The sequence below is a fragment of the Engraulis encrasicolus genome, chromosome 19 (assembly GCF_034702125.1).
Source record: "Engraulis encrasicolus isolate BLACKSEA-1 chromosome 19, IST_EnEncr_1.0, whole genome shotgun sequence".
Classification (NCBI taxonomy): Eukaryota; Metazoa; Chordata; class Actinopteri; order Clupeiformes; family Engraulidae; genus Engraulis; species Engraulis encrasicolus.
The window spans coordinates 44387449-44412963 of NC_085875.1; the positions used below are offsets into that span (position 1 = coordinate 44387449).

At 44.6% G+C, this 25515-nt stretch overlaps 1 protein-coding gene across 1 annotated transcript in view; it reads left to right on the top strand.

Annotated features, from left to right (window-relative positions):
- LOC134435502 (peroxidasin) overlaps positions 1-25515 on the top strand; it is a 99202-nt gene that overhangs the window by 64331 nt on the left and 9356 nt on the right. Inside the window, exons 14-21 of the mRNA XM_063184523.1 lie at positions 55-211; positions 1440-1548; positions 5843-6000; positions 9280-10783; positions 11021-11155; positions 11953-12161; positions 22868-23018; positions 23898-24030. Of these exons, the coding sequence (XP_063040593.1) occupies positions 55-211; positions 1440-1548; positions 5843-6000; positions 9280-10783; positions 11021-11155; positions 11953-12161; positions 22868-23018; positions 23898-24030 (2556 nt within the window). The remainder of the gene's footprint in view (positions 1-54; positions 212-1439; positions 1549-5842; positions 6001-9279; positions 10784-11020; positions 11156-11952; positions 12162-22867; positions 23019-23897; positions 24031-25515) is intronic.

Sequence of the window (25515 nt, forward strand, 5' to 3'; positions counted from 1 at the left end):
AAAAGTTTGAAAAACAACTCTGACTCCAAGTGGCCTCTTTCCACCCGCTCTCAGGATGGAGTTCAGATAACAGAAAGTGGCAAATTCCACATTAACCCTGACGGCTACCTGGGGGTCAGTGACGTCGGCCCAGCGGACGGGGGTCGCTACGAGTGCATCGCTCGAAACTCTATTGGCTACTCCTCAGCCGCCATGGTGCTGACTGTCCAAGGTAGGTCGACCTCACCTCCCCCAAATGAAAATGACATAATGTTACCTTTTTGTTGTGTATGCAGTTGGAGACACTGCTTTTGTACCATGTTGTTTGTTGACTGTACTGCTCCTTGAAAGGTCCAGTTCAAATCACATTGAACGTCTTATGGCAGTCTCATGTTATATGCATATAATGGGGGAAAATCAGTGGCTCTCGCTGTACATGAAAAGATTAGGTTGAATTCTGATTTAGTTCTCCTTATACACCTTTAGGATCAAGTATAAAAGAAGTATAGCATCCAAAGTTGAACTTTGATACAATTCGTCTCTCAATGGTGGTTGTTTCTTTGGATTTTCAAGTGTGAGACAAAAGCCAGATTTTTGTAAACTCTGAGATGTTTCTCATTAGGAAGAGAACAACAACAATCAGCTTAATATAACATCATATTTGTTTCTAAAAGACAAAACATTGCATGAAGCACTAACAGGACATAACAAAATTCCATTATTGAAGTACAAAGTGAGAATGATTCAGAGAGCTCATCCCTTCAGGCCAGAACTTGGCACAGTGTAGAACCCTTTTTCTCTCTCCCTCTCTCTCTCTCTCGACACTATGTCATCTCCTAAACTTATTATTAACTCGCTGGCAGAGTTTGATACCTTTCTGGCACTGACTCAAGATTCATTTATGTCTCTTCAGGCAGAACATGCTTGCTCTTACTTGAGCAACATACGTCATCATCCTGAATAGACCTGTAGATAGTTCCTATAGACTGCCTGCAGACAAGTTTACACAGTTTAGGCATTCTGTTGCTTCGTGAAATGAAAATGGGTGGAACTTGACAGCAAAGGATGAATTGGCATGCCTCTGCCACCATACTGAAAATGTTGACCCCCAAAAGTGAATCACTTCATGTACCCTGTATAGAGTGTTACCACATAAGATTGGGTCAAAATTCAGCCACCACTTCAAAGGTTGCACAGTAATTAGGGTTAGGGACGGATTTGGATCCAGATTTAAAAAGTCAACAAGAAAACAGGTATCAAACGAAACAATTTTTTTACTTTATAGACTCTCATTTATTCTGTTACATACTATATGTACTTGTACAGTATACTGTGCTGTATCCATATATTGTGTCTGTACATTGTACTTTATCTGTATACTGTTCTACATGGTGCGATATCTATCATCCCTTTCTTCACCCTAAAACCCTCTCTTTATCCCTCTGCTGATGCTTGTTAAGTGCCCCAGGTTAGCAGAGAAGGGGATCCATTTGTGCGCCAATCCATCGAGGAGGCCATCCGCGGTGTCAACAGTGCAATTGACTCCACCAGAAGACATCTGTTTGACGGGTGAGCAGCCAGTCAGAGGCGCGCGCGCACACACACACGCACACACACACACACAAACACACAGACAGACACACACACACAAACTGCTATCAAGCTCACATGCAAATACACGCACGCACACACACACACGCACACACACACTCACACACTCACACACAAATACATACAAACACACAAAAATACACAAATACATACACACAGAACATATTCTCCCAGCAACAACCTCTTCCACGCTTGTGTGCTGTGACTCCTCTTGGCTGTTGCTCCAGGCCCAGCCTGCTCCGTGTGAATTCCACTGTCGTGAGTCAGTGTAGAGATATGGAGGGAAGTGCTGCGCTGCGGCGGCCCGGGCCATACTACACATTCACAGAAGAGGCGGTGGCCACACCACACCACATATTTGTTCCCAATATTCTTCACACTCATCTGTTACTAATTACATACTACTTGCTTCAGTGCTATGGACAAGGTAGTTTGTAAAAAAAAAAAAAAAACCACCTGCGTGTGTTGTGAGCACAGGTTGGAACTTGGAAGCAATCGGTAAAAGGGTGGTTTTTTTCACCCTGTGAAGTCAATATTATACTCACGTGCAGTACCGCTGACAGCTTTGGCTGGGCCCAGGACAAAGTCCTCCGAAAGGGCAATACATTCAATGTAATGAGGATCCAATTCTGAGACCCCATCTCCCTGGGCCCGGGACAGCTGACCCCTCTGCCCCCAACCCCCCCCCTGGTCGGCTTCCCTGCTCACGTGTGGTGAAGTAGTGTGGCAAGCCAGACCAAATGAATACCGACACGTCATTATTGCGTAATATAATCATAACACTCAGACATGATTCGGTATGGTAACTGTCCAAATGGACGCGTGTGTGCGTGTGCGTGTGCGTGTGTGTGTGTGTGTGTGATCATTACCGTAGAGCCCAGGGGTTATGCAAGCGCTTACGCCAATGGGTGCATAAAAGTATTTTGCCGTTTATGCTGCTGTGAGACGTGCTGCAGTGCATGTCTGCCGTCCAAAGTAAAGAGTAGTCTATCTAAACAAGCCAGCATGAAGACATTAGCAGCACAGGCTCCTTCCCAGTCTGCTCAGTGCACCTGAAGCAGCAGCAGTGTCCTAACATGAGTCATAATCATCTTGTGTTCAGTTCTGTACTGGCCTGTCCATCGGTTGTCTTTCGCCAACTGGCTCAACTCGCACTGGTTGCCCCGGAAACCTCCATCTACACAGACCATAATAATTTTTTTGACGCTCACTACAGGAGACTTTTCTCTCCGCAGTGATTCGTAAAAAAGATAAACCGACAAGGACTTGTCCACCGCAACCAGTGGTGTAGTCTACGTAGAACACAGGTATACGGAGTATACCCACTTCTAAATTTTAGGGGCTTCAGTATACCCACTTAAATTTGATTAATCCATTATTTAGAATGGCGTAAATATATACAGTATACCCACTTCAAAAAATGCTCAAATATACAGTATACCCACTTCAAAAAAGTAGACTACACCGCTGACCACAACCATTTTTAAAACTAGCCACAGGGTCCGCTGATCCGGTAATAAAAACCTCTCAAGTGCAACGTCTCACATGCTGCTAGAAAACATACGGTAGCATTAACGTTCTCTTAAGGTACAGCAGATGCTCCTCTTTGCACACACACACACACACACACACACACACACACACACACACACACACACACACACACACACACACACACACACACACACACACACATACACACACACACACACACACACACACACAAAAAACAATATTTTGGAAATGTTGACAGGGTGCGTGGAGCTCAAATTGTCAGGTCCTGAGTTACTAAGTTAACAGTGAATGCTGCAGATGGGCTGTATGGGTGGGAATATATTTCCGGTGTGTGCAACGTAACACAGACCACCGAGTCTCCAAGGCCGAAACAGTCTTTCGAAGTGTAGACAGCGTGGAAGTGTAGCCCAGAAGCCCAGAGTCAAGTACTCAGGTAGTGCAGACGGGATGTATGGTGGGGAGATGTTTCCGGTGTGCACAACGTAACACAGCCCACCTAGTCTCCAAGGCGCCAGCTGATGACAAACACAGAGAAACCTGTGTCTCTGCTGCCCGTGCAGATCGCTAATTCAGCTGCTTCACTTTTTAGCCTGTTTGCACAGCATGAGAAGAGCTTAAGGCCAACAGATCGCTCTCTTCTTTCAACTCCTGTCTTCTCTCTCTCTCTCTCTCTCTCTCTCTCTCTCTCTCTCTCTCTCTCTCTCTCTCTCTCTCTCTCTCTCTCTCTCCCCTCCTTCCTTGTGAGAGTCTTTGCCAGATGTGAATGTATCTGTTCCCCATCCAGAACATATAGCAGTGCAGTATATATCAGTTAGCCAGCCCACCCTACCACATGAAAAACATGTTGCATTTGCATGTTGATTTGTGAAGAAAAAATATATTAAAAAAATAAGACATTGAAGTCCTACCCCCACCCACCATTAGTACTTGCCTTACCACAAATCTAATATTCTGGAGATTGCCATGATAATTGCTTTTAAGGCCAACGATATCCTACAGTAAATGATCCCAGACTACAGTACAAGCTCAGTCATCTCCGTGTAGAAGCCCGCAGGGGAATCAGAAGATCCTGATATTATTTTACAACACAAAACACTGCTTTCATCTGCCTTTGTTTTGAGTCCATATCGAATAGAAGTTTGCATTGTGAGTTGACTGTGTGTTCCTGTTTGCAGGGTTTGTTGGCTGCATTTGTCTCTAAAAATTGGACTCTTGTTTCTTGAGAATACCTAGATGCTTATCAGAAAGGAGAATTGGCATGAACTCAGCATATGAATATTGGCATGAACTCAGCATATGAATATTGTGCGATTTCAAGAGGAGATACTGTTCAGATTTCATTGTGGTTAAGTAACAAACAATAGCAAAATGCGGCAGTGTGTGTTTGAACAAAATGTCTTTCTCCTGCAGAACGTTCATTGTGTTTTTGTAGGCAGCTGTTGGACGCTGTTAACACCGGCTTTGTGGTTGCATGCGAAAGCAGCTGTTGCTGGCAAATGATTTGCTGATTTTCTGTTCCAGTGATGTATTTTTATTTCCCCTCTGAAGGTATTTGATTTATAATTGAAGGCCTCCTCTCCAATGGCACTATACGTAGCCGGGTCTTGTTAGGCCAACAAACAAGGGGCGTACTGGGAGAAAACATTTTAGTTTTTTTTTGTTTTGTTGCTGTAGTGTTAGGGTGTTGCATTGGAGGAAACATTTTGCCCATAAAAAGATATGGCTTGATACTCTATCTCCTTTGGGACTGATGATTTCAGTGGTGGGAAATGTGTGTATTTGTGTTCCACCGCCCCTGTCTCTCCTAATATCAGGGAACTCATAAACGCAGCTGATGGCTCCCATTCAGACTGTGCAGCATTCCAGCGCTGTGCAGTGCGGCAATGGACGTGAAGTGATGCATGCCTGTTTATACTCCCTCTGTAGGTGACTCACAGTACCACTATGCACGCCGACTGTAGTGTACACACTACTAAGACGTGACACTTTCTTGGACATGCCGGGGAGCGTATAGTACATGTGCAATTTGGCTGTGAATGTGTGAACGTAAATTCTGTTTTGATTTCTGTGTTTGTTAGTTTGTTTTAAAAATTATATTAGTGTATAATAATACCATAACACAAGCGATAATGTCAACATGACATCTATTAAACAATAGAATGGAAGTGCATATATAGAAATGTGAAATCACTACCGTAACACAAGCCATAATGTCAACATGACGTCTATTTAACAATTGAATGAAAGCGTGTATATAGATATGTGAAATCACTTCCATCATGTGTTACTGTAAACAGTACAGTATTATGGCAGTCGAAAATGTGGAAAACAGAAATGCAATAACATTACCATAGTGTAAACATGCTAAGTGCTAAACAATGTAATAGCAGGATTCGTATGCAATGTGTGAACAGTGTATTAAACATTTTCTTCGCTCTCTTTCTTCTCAGTTCACACTCAAAGAAGGAATACAAATGCAATGACAGTGCAATCATACCAACATAGTGTAAACTTGCTAAAGTGCATGTTTAAACAATGTAATAACAGAAGCAATATAGAAATGCAATGTAAGATCAGTGTATTAAACCATTTCTTTTCACTTATTCTTCTTAGGACCATCATAATGAAAACGTGCTAAAGTGCATCTTTAAACAATGCAATATCAGAAGGAGTGTAGAAATGCAACGTTCGATCAGTGTATTAAACATTTTCTTTGCTCTGTTTCTTTCCTTCACAGCTCCCCGCGTACCCCAGGAGAGCTGCTGGCCCTCTTCCGCTACCCCAGGGATCCCTATACGGTGGAGCAGGCCCGGGCGGGCGAGATCTTCGAGCAGACACTCCTCCTCATCCAGCGCCACGTCAACCAAGGCCTCATGGTGGACACCAACGGAACAGGTGAGCTGAGTCCCATTGGAGCTCTGCACAGTGTATGACAAGAACCTTGTCTTGTCGGCTGGTGATTTTATCCACTTGCTCGGATTTTGTACTCTGGATGACACTGTTTAGGAGAACATATTGTCATGTTACTTGGAATTATTCGGTACGCTCCCTAAATAACGTTATATTGGGTAGCAAAGTGTTAGCCACTGCTGACAAGGCAGGGTTTTGGGATCGGAGGCAGCCTCTGATTGTTTGGAAGCTGTCACTCAAACGTTGCACTCACATGAGATTGGTGTGATGCAATATACTGTAACTGAATTTACAAAGCATATAAAACAATTCTGATATACACACGATAAGATGTGTTCTCCTAGAAAGTAGTCTCTGGGAGTACAGAAACCACGGAAACCGCTACAACATCAAGCCGACTAGAAAACAGGCTGATTATCATCGACGTTCATATCTCTTCGAGACTTGGTCTGACCAAGACCATAACAATTAACATTTCCCAAACGACATGGTTGACCCGCCTCCCTTGGTTTGCTTATGGTTGTTTGCTTACCGACAAAGTGGGAGGAGTTCCCATATTTTCGGGAATTCAGAAAATACTGTCATTGCTCTTGACCTGACTAGTTGCAACGCTGAAAGTGTTGCGTCACTAGGAGGGCACAGCCTGGCTAGCACTTGCCACGTAGCATTTTGGGATTCCTCTCAGTCTATGCATGCAACCAAACGTTTGACAACATTGGAAATCCATGTATAGCAGTATTAAAAGGTGGGGAGGGGGAAGAATCTAGCCTGGCTCATTTCCAGTTCCACTTCAACCATCTCTTTCTCCCTTGCTCTACACTGTCCTGTTAAAATAAGGGCATAAAAGCCCAAAAACAAATCTTTATAAAAAAGGGTGTTTCTATGAACTGTAGGTATTGGGTTCTTCTCTTTAGTGTTAAACGAACAGTGCAAAGTTGCCTGTGTATTCAAAGGTGTTAGTGGATGCCCTGCACGTTGCACATTCTCGGGCCAAGTTTATTGGGACACCTGGCGGGTGGTAATGATGTCATGACTGGGTTAATGGTTTTGTTTTCTTTTTTCTTTTGTTATACTGCTTAACCATGCCTGGCCATGTCAGAAAGCAAGGTGCAGTAATGAAACTGTGAATGGCCTTGTTGTGCAGGTGTGCAGGCTTATTGGGTTTTTTTCTCTCTGGGTAGGCTAGAATTTGTGGCTGATCCCTTCCATCTGGAAACAAAGTTTGGGTGGGGAGGGATTAAAACCGCGAGAAACCAGTAGAATAATAATATTCAATGCTGCAGGCCTGATGAGAACATTACAATTTGACCGTGCAGCAGGATAGCACACCCAGTAAATGATATTATTTTGTAGGATGTTATTAAAAGTTTACAGCTGATGAGTCACACTGATAAATGCTAGATAACGATGTCAGCTTGGTCTTGTGTGAAGCCACTCGTGACTCTTTGGCAGCAAATCCATCATCATCATCATCGGCTAAAGCCAGCCAGGTGTCTCGTGCATGTAAATTCATACAGTGAAATTTTTAACAACTCCACTAAAGAGGTTATTGGGTAGTTCCCATTGGCAGGGAGGCCGACAGGGGGCACACACAGGGGTCAGTTGTCCCGGGCTCAGGGAAAGGGAAGCCCCTGAATTGGGTCCCTATTGCATTGAATGTACTGAGGAGCGTGCTCGCGATGATTTTGTCCTGGGCCCGGCCAAAGCTGTCAGCAGCCCCGGCCGTTGGAAGTGCAGCGGCCTGAGCGGCTATCAGACTCAGATGAGAAGAGCCGTGTGTTTGCTCTGGCTGTGACAACATCCAAGCACTCATTGTCGCTCCACGGCCCTTGACACAAACGCTCTGGGGGCGGGCTGACTCTGCCAGCATAAAACAACCTAGCCTGTTTGGATTAGCATCCAAGCACTTGGAACACTTCCCCCTATCCCCACACCCCACCTCTTTGTAGGTTATGTCAGGCTAACACGCAATATGAGCAAGCCAGCCCAGCCCAGCCCAGCCTAGCCCAGCCGCCTCCTGCCTGTCTGGTTGCCTGGAAGCCTGGAATCACAAGAGATGGGTGGAGTTAGCCTTCTGGACAGTGTCAGCCAGCTAGCCAGATGACCTCGTGCTGCAGGAAGTTGTGCATGTACGGGCCTGTTGCTGTGCTGTGCTGTGCAGCTGGATTCCTCAAAGCCTGATGAAGGGGGGTTTTGCTGACTATCAGTGAAACGTTTTTACTGTCATCAGGGGATATTTAAGGGTTCCCATAGAGCCTTACAAAAGGTGGATGTATTTTTGGATAACGGTTCACGGGGGTAATACTTTATTTGGGTAATCCACCCAAGAGATACATCGCAGATGGGTGTGTTGAAATCTAAGTTTTATGTTGTGCATTGTTTACAGATTTATCACTCGAAGTGAAGTCAAATCCCATACCAAATCTTTAATAAAACACAAATGTTTCGATAACTCTCTCTACAGACAGTTGTATGGACCATTAGAACCATCCAAGTAAAGTATGACCTCATTACACTTCAGTACTATACGACCATGTTTTCCAGCTATAGCATAAGTAATATACAAGTTATATATTATATGTTAAAGTTTATTTAATATAATAGTAGATACATACAATTACGTATGTTACAATACGCACATTATAACAATGTGTTATACAACATTATGTATACCTTTATTAATATTATGTACATTTCTAATTCTTCAGTTTTAGTTGTGAGGCTCTTGCAACCATGGCAATAACAATGACTGTTAATTTTCCCCAGTATTCTGTACAAGACCTGTATGGATTCATCATACATTTTATTTACATATAGTTGTGATGCTTCTGGAATGACTCTTTTACAATGACTCTTTTAAAATGACAGGAACGCTATGGGAGAGAGAGGCGTAGAAATTACCCAGGGCAGACTCCTGGCTCTCCATCTATATTGGACGGGTGCTCTATGTCTTGCACCATAGCACCCCTCATATAACAATCACTCTTCATGTTTCCATTTTCAACTTTCAACCGCTACAATGACTCTTTTTTTTAAGTAGGCCTATTTTCGGGGGGCTTTTCCAGCCTTTATTTGTTTTTTATGAGACAGGATAGTGGAGAAGAGACAGCAAATGAGTTGGGAGAGAGAGAAACGGGGAAGGGCTGGCAAAGGACCTGGGCCGGGAACCCGAGTCGGCTGCGTAGCACTAGCAGACGAGTGCCCTACTGTTAGCGCCACGGACCGGTAGGGCCACAATGACTCTTCATTTGTTTGCATTTTCAGCTTTCCGCTACAATGACCTGGTGTCGCCCCGCTTCCTGGAGATGATCGCCAACCTGTCGGGCTGCGCGCCGCACCGGCGCTTCAACAACTGCTCGGATATCTGCTTCCACCAGAAGTACCGCAGCCACGACGGCACCTGCAACAACCTCCAGCACCCGATGTGGGGCGCCTCGCTCACCGCCTTCGAGCGCCTCCTCAAGCCCGCCTACGACAACGGCTTCAACCTGCCGCGCGGCATCCTGGAGCGCCGCCACAACAGCTACCCGCTGCCCCTGCCCCGCCTGGTGTCCACCACCCTGATCGGCACGGAGACCATCACCCCCGACGACCGCTACACCCACATGCTGATGCAGTGGGGCCAGTTCCTGGACCACGACCTGGACTCCACCGTGGCGGCGCTCAGCCAGTCGCGCTTCTCTGACGGCCAGCTGTGCGCGCAGGTGTGCACCAACGACGCGCCGTGCTTCCCCATCATGTTCCCGCCCAATGACCCGCGCCAGCTGCGGAGTGGCGCGCGCTGCATGTTCTTCGTGCGCTCCAGCCCCGTGTGCGGCAGCGGCATGACATCATTGCTGATGAACTCCGTCTACCCGCGCGAGCAGATCAACCAGCTCACCTCCTACATCGACGCCTCCAACGTCTACGGCAGCTCGGACCACGAGGCCGAGGAGATCCGGGACCTGGCCAGCCACCGTGGCTTACTCCGCCAGGGGATCGTGCAGCGATCGGGGAAGCCTCTCCTCCCGTTCGCCACGGGGCCGCCTACGGAGTGCATGCGCGACGAGAACGAGAGCCCCATCCCCTGCTTCCTGGCCGGCGACCACCGGGCCAACGAGCAGCTGGGCCTGACCGCCATGCACACGGTGTGGCTGCGCGAGCACAACCGCGTGGCCACCGAGCTGCTGCGCCTCAACCCGCACTGGGACGGCGACACCATCTACCACGAGGCGCGCAAGATCGTGGGCGCCCAGATGCAGCACATCACCTACAGCCACTGGCTGCCCAAGATCCTGGGCGAGGTGGGCGTGAAGCTGATGGGCGACTACCGCGGCTACGACCCCAACGTCAACGGCGGCATCCTCAACGCCTTCGCCACGGCCGCCTTCCGCTTCGGACACACGCTCATCAACCCCATCCTGTACCGGCTGGACGAGCACTTCCAGCCCATCCCCCAGGGCCACATCTCCCTGCACAAGGCCTTCTTCTCGCCCTTCCGCATCGTCAACGAAGGGGGCATCGACCCGCTCCTCCGCGGGCTGTTCGGCGTGGCGGGCAAGATGCGGGTGTCCACGCAGCTGCTGAACACGGAGCTGACGGAGAGGCTCTTCTCCATGGCCCACGCCGTGGCCCTGGACCTGGCCGCCATGAACATCCAGAGGGGCCGCGACCACGGCATCCCGCCGTACAACGACTACCGGGTCTTCTGCAACCTCACGTCCGCGCAGACCTTCGAGGATCTCAGGAACGAGATCAGAAACCCCACCGTGAGGGAGAAACTGCAGAGGTAAGAATGGAGCCGTCCTTCCGAGATTTGTTTTTTCTGTTTTTTGTTTGTTGTTCTCCCCTTTCCAAAGGCTGCATCGCCAGCCTTGGAATGGCCTTGGAATGTCCATATCTGTGTGCCCCAGATTCCAGCATAGGCTGGTGCATTGTGCACCTCTCGTCATGTCTGCCCTGTTACTGATTGTTTCCTCTTCTGCTCTGCTCTTGCTTCTGTGGTTATTTTTTGTTTTCGTGCCAGACTCTACGGCACTCCCTTGAACATTGACCTGTTTCCTGCACTGATGGCTGAGGACCTGGTTCCTGGAAGCAGACTGGGCCCCACTCTCATGTGCCTGCTGGCTGCCCAGTTTAAACGCCTGAGGGATGGAGATAGGTACGCTGTTTGTTTTCTTTAATTATTTATTTTTAATCTGTGCGTCCAAGATTCCATGCATGTGAAAAACAACATCATGTCAAGTGTACTTTATTGTCAAAAATCTATGTAACAGGGTTAGCACAGAAGTTTGAAATTGTGTTTGAACAGTCTCCAATGTGCAGTTTAACTAAAACATTTGAATAAGACATTGACAATAATCTCTCTCTCTCTCTCTGTCTCTCTCACACAAACATTCGCACGGGCGCGCACACACACTAAGCTACTCATACATGAATTTACAATTCTTTCACTGACACACTCATTCTCAGCATACACACTGACAATACACACTCACACATGTGCAGTTTTTCAAACACTAACGTACTGATATAGACATGTACAATACAATACAATACACACACACACACACACACACACACACACACACACACACACACACACACACACACACACACACACACACACACACACACACACACACACACACACACACACACACACACACATGTGATGTAGGTACAGAAGCAGGAAGAACACCATTATTTACGTCATAAATGGAGGGTTGTTTAGATCAGTGAATTTTTGAAGATCCGTTCATAAGGGTTTCATCCGTGTCAAAGGCAATCTCGGAATCAAATATAATATTTTTGTATACTCATGCAAAGGATGGTGCACAAGTATGCAGCAGTATACTATATCTGTTCATAAAGAACTTGAGTTTTTTTTTTATCTAATCCCTGCATTTCACAAATACAAACAAACTCTGATATGATATTCGCTCCACCGACCACTAGGTTCTGGTACGAGAACCCGGGAGTGTTCACACCAGCCCAGCTGACGCAGCTGAAGCAGGCGTCCCTCACACGGGTGCTTTGTGACAACGGTGACAACATCACCCACATCCAACCGGACGTCTTCAAGGTGGCCGAGTATCCCCACGGATACGGCAGCTGCGATGACATCCCCAAGATCGACCTCCGCATGTGGCAGGACTGCTGCGAAGGTAAAGACGGCCCATCACTAGGGTTCAGAGGTGGCCAAAGTAAAAAGATAGCCCCGTAATACACGCCATACCACCAGCGGCACGCTGTCATTGTCACTGAAAGGTTAATTACCATAGCACTACTCTACTATGACATAACAGAGGGCCTTTAGTAATGCGCTGTTACTCGGTCATTGCCATTCCGGTAACTCGCCGTGTTTTAACGGGTTGAAGTAGAAAAGAAAAACCTGCCTTTGTTTCTTTTAAACACAAGTACCTTCACTGAGTATCTGATCTACAGTTAGTCTAGAGCGATGTACCTGACTCTGCGCTGGATGGATCAAATTTGGGGGGTTTCTTTTGAGGTTGTTAATTTTTTTCAGTAACAACATCTAGGCACCTCATTGGGTGCAATGGAACAACTGGTGTAACCGTTATCGCTGTGTTTTATCATGTGCTAGTGTTGTACTTGTTGTTCCATGAATTTACTTTTACTTGTACTTTGGCCAAGTGCCAGGGTTGTGGCTGTGACCTGACTGAGGTTGACACAGTCTCACACCCAGCTCGTCATATGTTGACACTTTATAGTCATATATTGAGACTTGGACAAAGGATTCCCCTTTTGCTTCGCATCATTATGCAAAAGGAAAAGGAACCCCCTATTGCAGCGAATTGTGAAGTAAAAGGTTGCTACTGTGACAAGCATTTCATTGACGGCGGTTAAGTTTGGCTAAAGATTTAAGTGTAGGCCACCTGATCTTCTGCATCATGTTGCTTATGCTATATTGAGGCTCGGGCATAAAATACCGTTGGGCTCATTTCTTGAAGCAATGAGTGTGAGACTGGTTTGGATTGAACAATTGAATGGCGTCACAGAGTGTTTGTGTGGTGTCCAAAAGACCCAGCTTTGACCAGAGTAGGTGACTTATCCTTCCTTTTCACAAGCTAAAAATTGTGTGCTTTCACACACATTGTGTCTTGGCAGTTGTGTTTCAGAGGGGAGGTCTGTATGTTTGATGTTCATTTGATGTTCAAGCTGTGAAGGTGCAGGTGGTCTATTTGTTGTTAGCAACAGTGCTGGTGGTACGTTGATGAGGTTTTGTCTGTTTTGCAGCAGTTCTGTTGTGTGGGCGAAGGCTTGTCTTGTTGTTGTTTGTCCGTCTGTCTAAATTGGCCAAATACAGACAGTACACCCACCTATGATGTCAATGTGTCAGAAGTGTTTTGCTGCATTGTACAGAAACTGTGTACAATTAACAAGAAAGGTTTTGAAGCCTTGAAACAAAAAGAGCAGATAGATTTAGATAGATTTAGATTTGTGTAGTTTTAAGCAGACTCAGTAAATAAACGCAGGCACAGACTATCTGAGTCAGCCCATGTGCATCGCTGTATTTCAGTTACAGTGTTTATGCACAGCTTGCAGTTCCTTTGTTTCATACGACACAACTGGTTGCCATTACAGCAATTACTCTCACAGATGATGATGACATAGCTTAGAAAAGGGGAAACAGTGTTCAGTGTGTCTTTGAAATAAGACTCTGTGCCTGAAACGATGAAGCCTTGTTTTTTTGCGAGGGGTGGGAGGGGGTCCACTTTCGACTCTGATTACGCTCCTGAGGTGCTGATTGAATCGGGTCAAACTTCATCCTTTGAGTCTGAGCCCGCTGATGCCTCGCATCGTTTGAACCCCTCGTGTGTCTGGAAGAGCTTCTTTGCCAAATTTGGGATAACGCTGATGAGAGACAGGAGAGCTGCATTAGTGACCACCAGGGAAGTCGACAGGGGGGTGGGCAAAGAGGTCAGGTGTCCCAATCCCAGCAAGAGGGTGGGCCCAGAATGAAGTCTTCAGTATATTGTGTTGGATGGGGGCATTCAGATGATTTTTCGTTTGAACCTCTCATATGTCTGGAAGAGTTTCTTTGCCAAATATGGGATAGCTCTGATGAGAGACAGGAGACATGCAAGGATGGGGTGGGGGAGGGAGAGGTCAGATACCCCAATCCCCGGGAGAGGGTGTCTTTATTATATTGGGTAGGCGGGGGGCATTCAGATGATTTTGTCAAACCAGTAAGCGGCCCTGTTGACCTCCCCCTCTCTTCATAGCAGATGACACATAGACACAGACAAAGATGAAGCTTATTTTCCTCTTCTCTGGATAGCACATGGCATGTAAGAGCTATCACTTATATCACTGTGCTATCAGCGGACCGTGAAAAGCAAAGTGAAAAGTTGACCACTAATTCGATTGGCACCAGCTGCCTCAAAAGTCAGATCAGATTTAACAGATACGGCAGAATTAGCAAGTATGGAATACTAAACTGAAATATTCGTCATCCTCACTTCGGCCATATCTATTGTAGTATGTTGCCGTTATTTATGTTAGGAAAAGGGCTTGTACTCTGTATAGATAATAGCCAGATTCAGAGGGGTTGTGGTGGTGTTGAGAACTGCTGGCTTGACGAATGGAGTCAACTGCATTCAATTATCCACTAACCACACCTCACACACACAAGCACGTGTACACACATGCACGCACGCAGGCACTCATGCACGCACGCAAGCACGTATGTACGTACACACTACGCACGCACAATGCATTCCTTCTCACCCTACACACAAAAACACTCTCTCACACACACAAACACACATGCACGCATGCTCTCTGACACACACACACACACACACACACCCTCGGCTGACCCTCCCCGCCACTCCATGCAGCATCATGCTTCACCTCCCCCATTAGGCCTCTGCTTCCTGTCCTGCAGATTACCAGGGCTGCTTTGGATGACACCATTTACTGTCACAGCGGGCTGCCGTCAGCATCCATACGGCCATTTGACCTCTGAGCCGTTTGAAGTCTCGACTCTCCCGCTTCTTCAAGCGTCCAGTTTCCCGTCCCGTTCCCCCGTTTTTGTTCCTGCTCAGGCCTGTTTCAGCCTTCAGCGTTATAAATTAGGGGAAATTGTGTCAGGCTAGTTACAGTAATCCCTCAGTAATTGACAGGCTGCCCTGATGGTAACCGAGGTGAACGCATGCCTCCGAAGATCAAACACACAGACACCTTTCTTGCCATGCAACAGTTGACCCCCTCCCCTCAAAGTCAGATGTGGACAACAGCAGGGGCCCTCAGGTTTCTAGGAATCAGTCAGACGGATTTTTTTTTGTTGTTGGTTGGGGGGCGGTTTGTGGACAGTGAAGACAAAGACAAAATAGCCCACAACTTTCAAAAATCAGTAGGTTGATTACTTGATTTGATTTGATTTGATTTTATTTGATATCAGCGTTTGAACTTGTTAGTAGAGTTGGGAAATAGGGTGTGAAATCAGAAAGAGGGCAAGTTACGGTAATTGAAAGGCCGACTGTTTTAGATGCCCACGTTTTGGGTCCAAATTGAGGAAGCTAGGAAGATATTGACTGTTCATCTTTTATCCGTATAAAGTAGAGTAAAAGTCGGACTTCCGGTGGCGCGAGAGTTGAGATGGCAGCATAAAACCTGAGCTCCTGTATCAGCTTTATTTTTTCCCACTCAATTTGATAAAAATTCATATATTTTGTTTAAAATTCATTTGCAAGAATGAGTGCGGGCAAATCCACGAAAGGAAAGACGACGAAAGGGCGAGAAACCGAGGAAAAGCAGAGAGATGCTGAAAAACACGGAGGAGCACATGGCGAAGTTATGGAGACAATTCGAGAAGCAGTGAGTGCAGCTGTGGCTAAAGGAATGGAATGCCTAAGAACTGAACTGAAAAAGGACTTAAAAGAATTTAGTAAATGTCTAAGAGAAGATATCAAAAAGCAAATGGACGATTTCACTTCTGAAATGCGCACAAAACTTCAAGATGTGACCAGCCGAGTTGAGGATGTTACTGAGCGAGTTGGAGAGATTGAACATGGCATGGCGGACGCGGAGCGATGGGACATTGCTGTGAAGGAGACGCTAACCCAGTTGCTGGCAAACCAACAAACGCTGAGGGATAAAGTGACCGAGATGGAGGGGCACGCCAGACGAAACAACATCAGAATTTATGGAATACCAGAGGACGCAGAGGGTAGGCCTACCTCTGCAACAGTGTTTGTGGTGAATATGATTAAGACCCAACTCAGTGATGACATCGACCCGACATGGAGCTGCGACCTTGGGATAGAACGCGCTCACCGAGCGCTGGCTGCTAAACCATCCCCTGATGCTCCACCACGCTCAATGGTGGTTCGTTTCCTCCAGTTCACAGTGAAAGAAAAGATCCTCACCGCAGCCTGGAACAAAGGTCTTAGCCATGATGACAAGCGAGTGTATTTTGACCATGACTATGCCGAAGCTGTCCAAAAGAAAAGGAAGGAATACGTCCCTGTTAAGAAAGCGCTGAAGGAAAGGGGGATACGATTCCGGACTCCGATGACCAGAATGCGAGTTCATCTACCGGGCGGCGCGGTCACCTATTACAACGCGACGCAAGCAGCAGAGGATCTGAGGAGGCGTGGGTTCGACGTGGGCAAGATCACATGCGAAAGAAACACGGGGGCTCACACGGAGGCCTCGCTTGACAAGCTGCTACCATGGGAGGTGATTAAGCCCCGCAACAGAGGGGAAGAATACCAACAGCAGGTGAGAGAGAGGCTACAGGAATATCGCAGGAAGGATGCCTCAGATGAGGAGAACCACTCGCCTGAATAGTCGTCTATTTTGTTTATATTTGTAAAGCTGATACTATGCACTGTCATCAGACTGCCACAAATCTTTTTTGTTTTTGCGTCAGCTGACTGAGGGACCCCACCTAGTGGCAGTTCCCTCCCTCTTCCTAAAGGTGATGTGTCACCTTTCTTGTTGGGAGCCCTGTTCATTTGTCTGTATTATAGTTGTAGTTTCCTCACGTTTTCCTTTTTTTCCTACTTGTTTTTCTTTGAGATCTGAGAGTGTAGATCACACGATGCAAATGATAATATGAATGTACTATCAATGTTATAACATATTGTCATGGAATGTAAATGGGCTTAGCAACCCTATAAAACGTAGTAAGATGATAGCCAAGGCTAAAAGGGACAGGGTGAATATAATGTTTTGGCAGGAAACCCATTTGTCTGCAGTTGAGCATGAAAAATTTAAAAAGCTGGGTTTTAAAAATTCTTTTTTTTCATCATATAAAAATGGAAGGAAAAGGGGAGTAATAATACTAATTTCAAACTCCACCCCATTCGAATTTGTTTCTGAAATAAGGGATAAAGAAGGTAGGTTTGTTCTGGTTAAATGCAAAATAGATCAGCAAGAAGTGACTTTGTTTAATATTTATGCCCCTCCAGGGAGTCAGACTTCATTCTTTAAAAGGGTGTTTGATCTGATTGCAACAGAGACATATGGAACGCTTATTTGCTCTGGTGATTTAAATTCTTTACTCAATCCCTCTTTAGACACCACTAATAAAAACAGGAAAAGAACCCCCACAGAAAAAATAATTAATAAGGCCATAAGAGAACTAGGACTGAGTGATGTGTGGAGAGCAATACATGGTTCACAACCTGGGTATTAGGGGTGGGTATTGGCAAAGGGTTCACGATTCGATGCGCATCACGATACACATGCCACGATGCGATTCTATCACGATGCATTGCGATTCATGTACTACTGTGATGCATTGCGATATTTACTTCAGTAAATGTGTAAAATACAGCTTATTTGTCAGTTGCTGTGTCGCTTTCTTAAGTCAGTTCATTCTATTTAAGCATTCTATCATCTGGGAGAGAGCTTACATCACAACAGAAATATTACCTATTCTCTACTGAACAAAATAACCCGTGGCAAATCGAATTTTATTGTTATCAAATAATCAATTGTCATGACTCCATGCAGTATATTGAGAAAATAAGTATCACGATACCTTGTCATGAATCGATGCATTGTATCATGAGAGTAAGTATCGCGATGCATCGATGCAGCGATTATTTTGCACACCCCTAATGGATATACCTTCTACTCTGGGAGACATGGGACTCACTCCAGACTAGATTATGTGTTTATGTATAAAAAAGATCTACACAGAATTAAAGAATGTAAAATTGGCCAGAGAATCCTCTCTGACCATGCAGGAATTCATATAACACTGCATTTAGAAGGTAGAAAACGCAAAACCCTTTGGAGGTTAAACTGTGGTATGTTAAATGATGCCAGTTTTGTGTCTATGATGAAAATTGAGCTAGATTTATATCTTCAGGAAAATGATAATGGGACTGTAAACCCTAGTATGCTATGGGATGCGTTTAAGGCCGTCCTTAGAGGCAAGATAATAGCTTGGTCAGCCTTATCAAAAAAGTTAAAAACAATGCAACTGTCAGACTTGGAAGAAAAATTAAAGAACCTTGAACAAATGCATATCACCAATAGAGACCACACCATTGTACAACAAATAAGACTTGTTAAACAGGATATAGACAAAATATTAAGTGAGGAGGTGGAGAAAAAACTCAGATTTATGAAACAAAGATATTATGAGGCTGGTCCCAAAGCGTCAAAGTTGTTAGCCTGGAGACTAAAGAAACAACAGGCTGAAAATACAATTCATAGGATAAAAGACCCTGTCACAAATAAGATTGTTACAGATGTAGATGACATACAGAAATCATTTGAGAAATACTATACATCCCTTTACTCTAATAGGGACCAGGCAGATATGCAATCTATAACAGAGTTCCTGAATTCCTTTAGACCTACCAAATATTGGCACACAAATCAATGACATACTAACTCAGCCAATAACAGGGGAGGAGATAAATGATGCCAATCCTCAAGTCTGAATAATAACAAGTCACCTGGTGTGGATGGATTTCCCCCAGAATGGTACAAAAACCATGAGGGAACATTTGGTACCCCTTCTTGATACTTGCTTTAATTACATATTAGAGGATGGATATACCCCGCCATCTTGGAGAGAGGCATTCATATCTGTCATCCCTAAGGAAGGGAAGGATAGGACTGATTGCAAAGGGTATAGACCAATCAGTGTGTTAAATTCAGACTATAAACTCTATGCAACAATCTTAACGAAAAGAATGGAAACAGCAATGCACGATCTAATAGATGAGGATCAAACCGGATTCATTAGGAATAGACAAACACAAGATAATATTAGGAGATCCCTCCACATTATTGAACATATCAACACAACACAGTCAAGGGCCATTATTTTAAGTTTAGATGCTGCCATGGCCTTTGATTCAGTGGGCTGGAATTTTCTTTATTCAGTAATGAGAAGATTCGGCTTTGGGGATAATTCCATAGCTAGAATTAAGGTAAATGGCAGTCTTTCAGATCCTATTAGGCTGGAGCGTGGATGTAGACAGGGCTGTCCTGCCAGTCCTAGTCTCTTCAACCTGTTCATTGAACCTTTGGCACAGGCCATAAGGCAGGAGGAAAAACTGAGGGGTATCTCCATAGGTGGAGAAGAATATAAAGTAAGCCTATATGCCGATGATGTACTTGTCACTTTGTCTGAACCAGCCTCTGGCCTGCCTATTTTAATGGACATGTTGGAAACATATGGGAAATATTCAGGTTATGTTCTCAATATAGATAAAACTCAGGTTATGACATTTCATTTTGCTCCCACACAGGAACTTAGAACAAACTATGCCTTTAACTGGCACTCTACCCAAATTACATACTTAGGAGTTTATTTGACTAAAGATTTGTCTCAGTTATTCCAACGTAATTACAACAATGTTAGTAAAAAAATATATGAGGATCTTAACAGGTGGAGTCTCCTCCCCCTTGACTTTGGCAGTTTAGAATTAGAAACAGTTAAGATGAACATCTTGCCCAGATTACTTTATCTTTTTTTATCACTTCCTATAGATATCCTACAAAACAATTCAGAGAATGGAATAGGCACATTTCATTATTTGTGTGGAGCNATAAGAGGCCAAGGGTTAAATTCTCCACTCTCCAGTTGCCACGGTTACAGGGGGGTATGGCACTCCCATCTATAAAGGACTATTATATATCTGCTCAGCTGAGGCCACTTGTCTGTCTATGCAACCCATCTTATAAAGCTAAGTGGAAAGATATAGAGACATCTTTAACAGATGTCCCCTTACAGGCATCTATGGTGTTGTGTTGACAGGGATATGTCAAGACCACAGACAGAAAGCAACTGGGTGAACTTATCATTTAAGATATGGTTTGAAATGGTTAAACGCCATCACACTCAAGGGAAGTAAAACTACTCAGCTGGCCTGCTTATGATCCTGACTATAAACCATCATTGTATGACTTCAGATACAAACAATGGGTCCATCAAGGTATCACATCTCTATGTACAATAGTTAAAGATGGAAAACTCCACAGTTTTGAACATATATGTAAGGTCCATGGCCTGAGGAGGCAGGATTTCTACAGGTACTTGCAAATGTCTGATTATTTCTGTAAAGAGGTTAGGGACTCTGAACAGAAAGAGTGTTCTAAGGTTGTTCAATTATTTGTTGGAGCGTACAACTGCATGAGCAGTAAAGGGCTGATAAGTAAACTGTATCATGCTGTCAGATCTCTTAAGAAGGACTCAACAGAATATGTGAAGCAACGCTGGGAAAAAGAACTGGACATTGTAATAACAGAGGACATATGGACGAATGCTTGGAAAATACAGTCAACTACTACAAACTCATTGGGGTGGAGAGACTTTTGCTGGAAAAACCTGATCCGCTTCTTTATAACCCCTAAGCAAAAGGGCAAACAAACAGACACTCAGCTGGGCTGCTGGAGACAATGTGGAGAAAACATGGTGGATCATGCTCATATATTTTGGTTGTGTCCCTACATTCAGACTTACAGGATGGAGGTGACAGAAGTTATTGATAAGGTGTACTTAGGTCACTGAGGAATTAGACAAAGATGATGAGTACCTCTTAAAAATTATGATGGCAGCATGGGAAAAGGCAATTACCAAATTCTGGCTACAGAAAGATACACCTACGGTGGGCACATTTGTTGGCATTGTAAAACATTTACATCTTCTTGAGCAGATGACCTATTCCCTAAGGCTGCAAAAAGAAATTGGAGAAAGAAAGTGGATTAAATGGTCCGTTTACATAAATGACAGAACTAACAACACAGGTTAATGAGACTATTGTATTGTATTGATAGTATTGTATTGTATTGTATTGACTGTGATATGCGCTTATTCTCCTGACCTCCACATTATTTTTCTTTTTGTTTTTTAGTTTTTTCCCTGTTTTTTTTGTCTTTGTATTTGTCTTGCATCTATAAAATACCATAAATAAAAAGTATCAAAAAAAAAAAGGTAGAGTAAAAGTCAAAAGCCAGTAGATAAGAAATCTGTGTCATTTCATTAATAGGGAGGACTGTGTATAGGGACTGTGTTTGTGGTCTGACATGAGTAGGGTTTGCAGTCCAAGATGGGTGTGACATTTAAAATGGTGGATTTAGATGGAGAGCATATGTTCACGTTCTGTATTAAATGTAAACGTCCAAGCCATGAATGCATACTTGGAAAGTGGCAATACAGCAATATGACATTTGTGAATGAGCAGCATACATTTTGGAAATGTTGGACCTTTAGTAGTCTGTAAGGGAGAGGTCTTTGAAGAGTCACATCTGACAAACTAGGTCACCCCTGATTAAGTTCACTAATGTACTGTACTCCTGGCTCCTAAATCACAACTGTATTTGTGTGTGCATGTGTGTGTGCGTGTGCGTGTGCGTGCGCACAGGGAAGCCGACTGGGGATGGGGGTGGGTGAACAAAGGGGTCAGTTGACCCGGGACCAGGGAGTACAGTATTGTGGGGAGGGCCCTTTCAAATTACTTTGTCTTGGGCTCGAACAAGGTCAGTGGACCTGTATATATGAGTGCGTGTGTCCATCGATCCATGTGTGTTCGTGTGTAAGCAGAGCACACATTCATAAAAAGAGGCTCTTCACCTCTCTCTCTCTCTCTCTCTCCAAAAGGGGCAAAGAACCATGCATGTAGAGAAAGCAAAAGCATTTGTTTATCAACTTACTTACAACTACATGGCATTTTATCCCTGGGCAATTCTAAATTACACATTTCAGAAATGTGTGTTTTATTACTGCCAAAGTCATGCCATTTGATCTTCGCACAGTACAGTACGGGGCACGGGAGAAAGAGAGAGAGGGAGAGAGACACCGAGAGACAGAGAGCGAAAGACTGTCTACTGTCCCCTTTCATGTTATAGCTAGGCAGTTTTATGACCCGGCCTTGTCCAGACAAGTCTGCCTGATTTCCTGCAGAGCAGATAATAGCAGCTGTGTTATCTTATCTTGCAGTCGCCGGTTAAATCTGATCTTGGCACAGCACTTTATAATGATGGGCAGGCAGGAGTCAGCAGTACATACTGACATGGGGTCTGTGTGGTATGGCCTCTTTTGAAGTGTGTGGTAGTGTGGAGGAGCCTGTACGGATGGCCTTGGGCATTAGGAGTCCATTGCAAAGAGATGAGACAAGATGAGAAGGTCCTGTACTCTGTCATGTGTATGTGTGTAACTGTCCACATGTTTCTGCATGTGTATTCATGTGTGCATACCTGTAGACATTGTATAACTCTGTTAGCATTTCTGTTTCTGTGAAAGTATTTTTTGTGAATGAGGGTGTTGAGCAGGTGAATGACAATATCCTTTTGTACAGAGTGACTCATCCACTGTTAAAAGATACAGGTGCATTTCATATCAGTCAGTACAATTCTTTTTTTATTGGCATTATAGACTGCAGGACCAAGGGTCAGTTCAATGCGCTGTCCTTCCACTTCCGGGGTCGCAGATCAGCAGACCACAGCTATGTTGACGACAAACCTACTAAGGATGCTACAAAGGACACTGCGAAGGACACTACGAAGGACACCACATCCAATGAGAGGTAATGAGAGGATTAGCTCATCATTCAAACGGATGATCCCCAGAGAGAATGAACATTATGTTTACTAAGGTCAGTTTGCTGAAGAGCAAGGCTTAAACCAGGGGTGGGAAACATTTTTTCATTTGAAGGGCCACTTCAAGTTGCTCTAAGGGTCCTAAAAGTCCTCCAAGGGCCGTACTATGAACACAAACCAGGATTTCCCCCTGCACTTTAGGCCTATATTCAAGGCAGCCACCTTTACAACAGACCCCACCTTCTCTAGGTCCCTTGAATATAGCTTAACCCCTTAGGACACACCTTTATAAATTAGCTGTTGCCAGCATGGCAATGACCAAGTCGTAATGTATTACTAAAGGCCCTGTGCACTGTCATAGTAGTGTAGTACTATAGTAGTTAACTTTCAATGTCTATTACAGCATGCCACAGGAGGTACGGTGTGCATTAAGGGGTTAATTGTATCGCAAATGGAATTTCTACGATTCCTTTACAAAATGATGCTGCATAACATCAAAAGTATGTCGGGGGCCGGATAAAATGGCTTCAAGGGCCGCAAATGGCCCTCGAGACATAGGTTCCCGACCTCCTTGTTCCCCACCCCTGGCTTAAACCATCTACTAGAAGAGTTATTTGGTTTTATTTTCATTGGGAATGAAGCTGTTGAGCTTAGCTGTTAGAATATTGAATTGCTGTTAAAATATGCTTCCATTCCTAATAAGCAAGGTTTGTTTTTCATCCACTGTCTGGGATAACCCTTGTTTTGAAGTTATTAGTTTCTCACGCACACCCGCAAAGTTTTGAAGTAGCAGCACAAATTGGACTGTGTGGTGGGAAACAGATCAGCATGGTAACCATGGCAATGTGTTTTGTGTATGTATCCAGCATACCACATGATGAGCCCTCTGTGCCCGTGAACGTCTCACTGCCGGGTAAACCAAGCACTGAACCCTCGCTGAACGACTTCCAAGACTTTGTCACAGATATGCAGAAGACCATCACGAGTTTGCGAAAACAGGTGAGGATCCGTCACGATTTGTCTGTGTTTTGTAGTGCTCTGTACTGTTAATCTTCAGTTATGTAACGTCAACATTCTGACAGCACACGTTTTCAGTCAATCAGTCATGTGATGCATGTAAAATACACTTTTAAACTTCAGAAATATCTTAAATAATATTATGTCTCAGTGATGATTTTCACACATTTCTAAATTTTACAAATAGCTCTGTGTGATGATGCTCATATTGCCTCGTAGTAAATTTCAAGAGTTAGCCCCAAGGCAATGTCACAGTTTGTTACAGAATTACACAAGTGACAGAACAGTGTGTTAGTTTTGACATTTTCATTTCTAATTTGCTGTTTCAACAAAAACACTTGTATCTCCAGGAAAAGAGAGCATTCTTCATTTTTTGTTCCGGCAGGCAAGCAGCAGTCAGATTTTCATATGTCCCTCCCACTGTACAGCAAGAGTTGAAATGGTTGACAAAACATCTGTACTTCCAGGAACGTAACTATTAGGTGCACAGCAGGTCAGGAAAAGTGAAAATGGTTAACATACAGTATGAACATCTGTTTTTTCCCCTGGATTGTGCAACCTTTTGTTGCTGGTGTGCACACCAGTGTTCCCTGCCTTCAGTAGTATGTGTGCTACACAACATTCTTTAGGAGCATAAAAAGAACAATGACCAAATCGAGGGAAAATAAACACGTTCTCCATTGATATTTGGTACCATGTGTCCAGGACGAAACGTATTGCTGCAAGTCATCCACAGTGTCTCTGCTTTCCGCGCACACACACACACACACACACACACACACACACACACACACACACACACACACACACACACACACACACACACACACACACACACACACAGAGAACACACTTACACAGGAAAAACATAGAGAGAGAGCTAGGGCCATCAGTCCAGGACTCCCCGCGGCACTGTTTAACCCAAAGTCCATCAGGATATCCAAACAGCATATCGGATAGCATGGCGGTACGCAGGGCAGCTTTAGAGACAGAGTTACAGTACACGTCACTGTAGGCGAGCCGCCCATTAAATAAGGTGGTATGGGTCTGATAAAGTCTTTGGGGCTCCAGGATGATTTAAAGGGGAAGAGGGTTTTTTTGCATCTTGACCCAGTTGGGCTCTCCTTGGCCATGTGGTGTGGTGGGGCCCACAAGTGCTTTTGGGATATTTACTGTAAGTGGATAGTCAAATAAATCCGCCACGGTTGAGTTGGCGCGCGTGATTGCTGTCGACAGAACGAGAGCATGTTCTACTGTGGACACGTGAGCCTTTCGAGAAAGTGCTTGTTTTCATTTTGTGTGGAAAACAGGCGAAGCGTTTATGCTGAATCTAGAAAACGAACAAAAAATGAAGATGTCCATCAAGTTTTTGTCCTTTAAAAAAACATGGCACATGAAATGCACCGTGTCATGCAAGAATGTATTAAGACATCTACACATCCTTCGGCATTTCTGTCCTCATTATAT